The 8,164-nt window shown below is 38.1% G+C and overlaps 1 protein-coding gene across 1 annotated transcript in view; it reads right to left on the bottom strand.

Moving 5' to 3' along the window:
* Fancm (Fanconi anemia, complementation group M) overlaps positions 1-8,164 on the bottom strand; it is a 63,527-nt gene that overhangs the window by 27,106 nt on the left and 28,257 nt on the right. Inside the window, exons 11-12 of the mRNA XM_013012230.1 lie at positions 6,660-6,861; positions 1,657-1,814 (exon numbers count right to left, since the gene is read on the bottom strand). Of these exons, the coding sequence (XP_012867684.1) occupies positions 1,657-1,814; positions 6,660-6,861 (360 nt within the window). The remainder of the gene's footprint in view (positions 1-1,656; positions 1,815-6,659; positions 6,862-8,164) is intronic.

Below are 8,164 nucleotides of genomic sequence, written 5' to 3' on the forward strand. Positions count from 1 at the left end.
CTCAAGTGGTAGAGCGCTAGCCTTGAGCTGAAGAGCTGAGGGACAGCACCCAGGCCCAGAGTTCAGGCCCCACGACCGGACCCCCAAAAAAAAAATGGCACTAAGTTACAACTTGACCAAATTCCTGTTTACATAATTCCATGTTAAGAGAAAATAATTGAGAAAACATATTTGGCTTCAAACGTACTATTTTGCTAGATATAGACCTCACAAGATAACAAGAAAGCATTCATAATCTCCTGATGATACTGAAACTCTTCATAGCTGAGTCATATCAACCTTCCTGATAATAAAATACAAAATTCTCAAGTTATATATTTCAAGCCCTATAAAATCTTCTAAAATAAAACTTCCTGAGGTTTATCCAGCTCCCTCAACGTTTATGCAACCTTTGATCAGTTCCCTTGTTTTTCATTGAGCTTGCCAATCATTTATATTACTTCTATAATATAAAAATCCAATAACACTCTAAAGAAATAAAAGTAAGCGTGTATAAAGATGCACAGAAAACATAATTAGCAAATAATAATTTTAGCAAAATACTGAAAAGAATCTCAAGACAGGTAAACAGTCAAGAAAATGTTGCTATGTTGCAGAGTGAAGCTATAATCCTGTGAGAGTACGCCTCTTTGGAAGTGTTCACATGGTAGAAAGTTAGGGAAAAATGGACTTTTATGAAAAGGTTGCTGTATCAATCTCTCCATTAGTCACTACATATATTACATTATATATATATATATAATATATATATATATATATATATAAAAACATATGTGTGTGTGTGTGTGTGTGCGTAGGAATGAATGATAGGACAGTAAAACAGGCTTTGTTTAGGGGTAGGTATCTGTACAAGGTGAAAGGTGAATAGAGAGGGTGAATAAGGATGACTATGGTCAAAGTACTTTATGTACACATGACCATTGAAAAAAAAAAATGGAACCAGATGAAATTGTTTTAAGAAGCAAGCAAGAACATAAACTGACAGAGAGGGTAAGATAGATGAAGTATATTATATGTATGTATGGAAATATCACAAAACTTCCCTGTAGAGTTAGCATATCCTATTAAAAACTCTTTTTTAAAAAATCTATGTATAATGAAGAAACAGTAGCTTATGGCATTTTTATGGTGGCAACCTGGAGCTTGAACTTAGGGCCTAGGTGCTGTCCCTAGGTGCTGTCCCTGAGCTAATTTGCTCAAGGCTAGCGCTCTAACAGTTGAGCCACAACTCCACATCCAGCTTTTTGGGGGGTGGTTAACTGGAGACAAGAGTCTCACAGATTTTCCTGCCTGAGCTGGCTTCAAACCACGATCCTCAGATCTCAGCCTCCTAAGTAAGTAGGAGAATTATAAGTGTAAGCTACCGGGACTGGCTCTGGCTAAATTAGTAGAGTTTTTTGTTTGTTTGTTTGTTTTTTTAAGACTTTAATTATTCCTTTTTAAACTATTCAATCTTCCTTGACTTGAATTCAAAGCCTTGAGGCCTTCTTTAGCTTTTTCCACACAAGGTGGCTTTCTAACAGCTCAGTCACACCTCTAGCCTGAGAGCCTTATTTTTTATAGTAATTCCAACACTTTAAGTACAAACATTTCTCATTACTCCTAAACCTATTGAATAATCATTTTAAAGACCTTCTGAAATCATGTTCAACTTACTGATATGTTTTCTTCATCTTGTAAAGATGGAAAATGAACTTGGGGCAAGGTTATTTCCTTAATTTCATCGCTGTCTTTTAATCTATAGAGTCTGTTCCATAATTTAAATTCTTCTTCTGTTAAAAAGCAATCTTTACGTGACTGATTGTGCCTCATTCCTGCAAATTGAAATAATTGATAAAGGTTAAAATATCTGCAAGACAAACATAAGACATACAATATAAACTTAAACAGTCTACATGTTTATGAGTATTTATGTCTGTTAAACCTCTGGTTCCATTTCTTTAAACTATAATTTGTCAGGCTGAGGACATGATTCAGTGGTTCAGTGCTTGCCTGGCATGCACAAGGTTCTGGGGTTAATCTTCAGCACTGAAAAAAATCAAATGAATAAAATTATAGTAAAGCAAAGTAAAACCAAAAAACCATAAAATGTGCTACCCTGGACAAAAAGTACAAAATACCCAGCAAAAGTCAGAGCTATAGATAGAGTTCAAGTGGTAGAGCACTAGCTGACTGAGCAAGAAGTTAAGTAAGCAAGAGGTTCTAAGTACCAACACTAGTACTGGCAATAAAAAAACAAAACCTTGAGACCATAATGTCCAGAAGAATTATATACTGATTATGTGTAGGGTGATGGGCAAAGATTATCTAGTACAAAGACATAAATAATCTTGGCAGAATGAGTCACTAAAACTGGAAAAGCAAGCTGGGTGCTAGTGGTTCACTCCTGCAACCCTAGATTCTCCGGAGGCTGAGATGTAAGGACTGTGGTTGAAAGCCTATCTGGGGAGAAGTCTGTGAGACTCTTATCTATAATCAACCACCAGAAAACTGGAAGTGGAGCTGTGTTCAAAGTGGTAGAGCAAAGGAGGAGACTACAATGCTTGATAAGAAATGTACTCACTAGCCGGGCACTGGTGGCTCACGCCTGTAATCCTAACTACTCAGGAGGCTGAGATCTGAGGATCACGGTTCAAAGCCAGCCCGGGCAGGAGAGACCGTGAGACTCCTATCTCCAATAAACCACCAGAAAACCGGAAGTGGTGCTGTAGCTCAAGTGGTAGAGCGCTCGCCTTGAGCTGAAGAGCTGAGGGACAGCGCCCAGGCCCAGAGTTCAAGCCCCACGATCGACAAAAAAAAAAAAAAGAAATGTACTCACTATCTTGCCCATGTAATTGTAACCCCTCTGTACAGTATTTTCACAATAATAAAAAAAAAAGTGGTAGGGCACTAGCCTTGAGCAAAAGAGATCAGGGACAGTGCCTAGGCCCTGAGTTCAAGCCCTATGACTGACAAAAGAAAATCCTAGAAAAATCCAAGAAAATACAAGGAAAGTATAGAGGGGAAAATAAAGGCAATATAGATCAATTTTTTTTAAAGACTTGGTTCCAGAATTTTTTATGTGCCAGTACTGAGGTTTAAACTAAGGGCTTTGTGTTGTTGCTTAGATTTTTCACTCAAGGTTGGTGCTTTACCATTTGTGCCATGCCTTCACTTCTGGCTTTTTACTGGTTATTTAGAGATGAGAGTCTAACCCGACACTGCTGGCCTACACATGTAATCCTAGCTACTCAGGAGGTTGAGATCTGACGATCATGGCTCAAAGCCAGCCTGGGTAAGAAAGGCTGTGAGACTCTTATTTCCAATTAACCAACAAAAAACCAGAAATGGCCCTATGGCTCAAAGTCACCAAAAAAAAAAAAAAAAAAAGTCTTGAGGATTTGTGCCTGTGCTGGATTCAAAGCTTGATCCTTAGAACTCAGCCTCCTGAGTCACTACTATTACAGGCACAAGCCACTGGTAACAAGTTTAGGTTCCAGAATTTTTATTTTTTTTCAAGAGGCAATGACCTACAGGTCTTTATTCTAGAACACGAAGGGCCATGTTGTATCCACCCACCGCCAAATTTTATCCTTTCATTATATATTCTAATTAACAGTTTAGAAATAATTATTGTGTTTGCTTCGGCAGCACATATACTAAAATTGGAATGATACAGAGAAGATTAGCATGGCCCCTGCGCAAGGATGACACACAAATTTGTGAAGCGTTCCATATTTTTTAAATTTGTATTTCACAGAAGAAAAAAAAAATAACTGTTAAATGTAACGTTAGCATTTATAACAAAGACCACTATAAACAATGTATCCAACCTAAGTCTTGACGCTATTATGAATTTAACAAAGTCAAGAAAATCTGTTTAAAAAACAAACTTTGATATCATTTCATTTATGCCTCATTTTATTTTATTTTATTTTTGTCGGTCGTGGGGCCTGAATTCTGGGCCTGGGCACTATCCTTCAGCTTTTCAGCTTGGGGATAGCACTCTACCACTTGAGCCACAGCGCCACTTCCAGAGTTTTCTGCTTATGTGGTGCTGAGGAATCGAACCCAGGGCCTCATGTATGCAAGACAAGCACTCTACCACTAAGCCAACTTCCCAGCCCCTATGCCTGATTTTAAACAAGAATTTAGCAGTATTATACAATGACAGACCTACTAGGTATACTAAAAAAAGCACCAGTTGATGTCTAAGTTAAAATAAGGATGCAATTCCATCAGTCAGGAGGTTGAACTAGCAAGAATAAATTTCAGGCCAGCCTAAGCTACATTGTAGGAACTTATGTCAAGAGAAAAAAAACAATAACAATAATAAAAAAAAAACAGATAACACCTGTGACTAGAGTAAGAATTTGAAATTGTGTAGATAAAACTAGTGCAACAAAAGAACAAACTCAAAACTTGGTCTGGCTGTCTATAGTGGCTCACTCCTGTAAACCTAACTCCTTGGGAGGCTGAAATCTAAGGATCATGGTTTGAAACCAGCCTGGGCAGAAAAGTCTGAGACTTATCACTAATTAACCACAAAAAGCCAGAAGTACAGTTGTAGCTCAAGTGGTAGAGCACTAGCCCTGAGCACAAAAAAAAAAAAAAAAAAAAGATCTTAGGGACAGCATCAGGCCCTGAGCTCAAGCCCTAGAACTGGCCAAAAAAAAAAAAAAATCTCAGTGTGGAAGTTCACACCTCTAATTCTAGCCACTCAGGAGGCCGCCATGGGAAGGATCCAAGTTAAAAACCAGCTCAGGCAGAAAATGAGAGCTCATCTCAACAGAAAAACTCAAGTGCAGTGGTGCCACATGCCTGTCAAAGCAGCTACAGCAGGCAGGGACACGTAATATAGGAGGATCCAGGTCCAAGCTCGTAAAGTCAAAAAATTAGACCGTATTTAAAAAATAACAATAGGGCTAGGAACATGGCTTAGTGGTAGAGTGCTTACCTAGCTTGCATGAAACTCTGGGTCAATTCTTCAGTACCACATAAACAGAAATAGGGAAGTGACATTGTGGCTCAATTGGTAGAGTGCTAGCCTTGAGCAAGAAGCTCAGGGACAATGCCCAGGCCCTGAGTTCAAGCCCCAGGACTAGCTATCAAATAAACAAATAAAAAATAATGAAAGCAAAATGGGCTAGACTATGTCTTGGGCCTATGCTGAGTCATACCCTCACACTACCAAAACTGAAAAAAATAATAAAAAGAAAGGTCTTCAAAAATATAAAGAAGTAGTAAACCAAGGGTGAAAATTCTAGTTCTGAATTTTTTCTGTTACTAAGGCTTGAACTCAGAGCCTCAGTACTATTCTTAGCCTTTTCACTCTACTACTGTAGCCACAGCTCCACTTCCGCTCCTTGGTGATTAAATGAAAGCTGGCTTTCAACCACAATTCTTAGATGTCTGTCTCCTGAGTGGCTAGGATTAGAGTTGTGAACCACCAGTGTCTGGTTTTAGTTGATTTATTATTATTGTTGTTGTCAGTTGTGGGGCTTGCATTGTGGGCCTGGGCCTTGTCCCTGAGATTTTGAGCTTAAGGTTAGTGCTCTACTACTTCAAGTCATAGCCCTCTTTAAGCATTAAGTCAAATCCAAAGAGTAAACTTTTGGTTTCTCATGTTCATAATGCAAATATTTCAAGACATTTTTCTGGTATCAGTAAAGTCTCTATAGTCCCTAAGCCAGCAACACTCTCATTACAAACTATACTCCTGTACCAAATTTTTTGTTTCAGTACATCATTTGTTTCCATTTCATTATTACTAATAACTTTGGCTAACTTTACCCTTACGTATTAAAAGTATAAACATCATTTTGTTTTTCCTTTGTAAAAGGAGCATTTCAAGGGACACCTTGTGGGCACTGGTGGCTCACACCTGTAATCCTAGCTACTCAGGAGGCTGAGATCTGAGGATCAAGGGACACCTTGTATTTGTAAATCCTTTAATCCTTTGATACATAAACCCTTATAAAACAAACTGGTATATAGCTTTTTACACCAGAAATGATTTTCTTAAAAGTTTAAGAGTTATGTGTTTGAAACATAAACATCAAAAAAGATAGTGTCCCTATTTAAAGCCATCAATAGTGTCTTCAGCTCTCAAAATCCACAGATCACCTCAAACTTTTCAAGAACCTGTCAATATCTGCTGGTCAGAAGTAAGAGTAGTTTTATAAAGGCTAACTCACTAAAACAAATGGTTACCTTGGTTACCTGGTAAATTTGAGATGTACAATGAAAAAAATGTGCAACAAATGGTACTGGTCTCTTCCCTGAGGACAAGTTATTGCTGATTGTAAAAACCTGAATGTAAAGGACTGTAATTACTTAGGGATGTACACAGGAGAGAACTTCTTTATGTCCTCATTATCTTTGTAGATTGTCTACAATGTACACAGTTATTGGTTGAATGCTATTCTGTAAGCTTTAACTAGGGGTTGAAGGCATAGTTCAATTCCCAGTACCTAGGGGAAAATAATCCTTCCAAAATGGACTTATTTCTTTCTAATACACTTTGGAGAGGATTCTCTGAGAATCCAGCATGGGACATATATCTTTGATCCTTCCAAAGAAAATACCCAAATATCTTAGAGTTATTCCAGGAACAAATATATTCTGGGACCTGTGAGCTAAGAGCATTGGGGGACAGAGAACATGAAAACCTTTCTTACTTTCCCTGGAGGACTTGCGCCGCACACTCCGAGATGCCTTTTCTGACTCGAAGACACCATGAGTGATGAACATTTTGTGTAATTTTGGGTTGATATCATCAGGAACCATTCGTGGACTTCCTTGGTAATAATGAAGGATCTGTCTGCTACCTGAAATAGCTTTATAAATATTTCTTTTGTTGGACTGACTCTGGTTGTACGTCTGCAAAGACAAATACAAATTGGCAAATTTCATTATTTCAATAAAAATTATTAAGCCAGATGCTGGTGGCTTACGCCTGTAATTCTACTCAGGAGGCTGAGATCTGAGGATCACAGTTCAAAGCCAGCCCAGAAAGGAAAGTCCATGAGACTCTTATCTCCAATAAACCACCAGAAAATCTGAAGTGGCGCTGTGGCTCAAGTGACAGAGCGCTAGCCTTGAGCTGAAGACAGGAACAGCATAGCATCCAGGACCGATTTCCAGATTTCAAGCCCCATGACCAACAAAAAAAATATCATTGAGCAATAAAGTAATAGTTGTCTGATTTGGGTTTATTGTAAAGATAAAATAAGATCCTCACAAGGAAATATCAGAAAATAGAATTCCCATTGTCTCTAATTTTAAAATCAGTAAACTGAGAAGTTAACTTTTGATGAAAATCTTTTAAAAAATCTATTATAAAAGATATCTTTGAAGAGCCTGATGCCTGAGTGACTCCATCTTCAAGCCAGTAACCATCCTGTAAGGTATGAGTCTTGGAACTGACCATGAGCCCGACCCAGGAATGGCACAAAAAGAAAAATAATTCTTAGGCAACGAGAGACATAAACAATCCTCGGAAAAAAACACAGGAATTTCCCCCAGATGCATCAGTCAAGACACTGGGTGGCCATACCAGGACACGGTGACCCAATAGTCAGACAATTCTTGTCAATAGCAGTGTTAACCAATCATGTTTGCCCAGCTTAGCTTGCTTTAAATGTCAACCAATCATTTAATTTCTCATGTAAAAGTTCCTTAAAGTTGTTTGTTCAATACTATAAAAACTGTGCTGATTCTATGCCAGAGGCCTCTTAGCGTCACCAGTTACTGAGTACGCAGAGGACCAAGCTCCAGCTTGCAATAAACTCTTTTGCTGTTTACATTGATCTTGGTCTCTGGTGGTCTTCGGAGGGGTCTCGAGTTCGGTACAACAATCTTAGTAACTATAGTGCACAAAGAAAATTTTGTTTTTAATGAGAAAAGTGTGGCTGAAATTAGGAAAGCAACTCCATTTGTAATAGCCCCACAAAAAATAAAATACCTAGGAATTAACCAAAAAAGTGAAGGGCCTCTATGGTGAAAACTTTAAAATCTTGAAAAAGGAAATCAACACAGAACTTAAAAAATGGCAAAACCTCCCATGCTCCTGGATTGAAAAGATTAACATCATGAAAATGGCAATACTTCCCAAGGCTATCTACAAATTCAATGCGATACCTATCAAAATTCCAACCTCATTCTTCAAGGAAATAGAAGAGGC

The sequence above is a fragment of the Dipodomys ordii genome, unplaced genomic scaffold, assembly GCF_000151885.1.
Source record: "Dipodomys ordii isolate 6190 unplaced genomic scaffold, Dord_2.0 Scaffold16, whole genome shotgun sequence".
NCBI lineage: Eukaryota > Metazoa > Chordata > Mammalia > Rodentia > Heteromyidae > Dipodomys > Dipodomys ordii.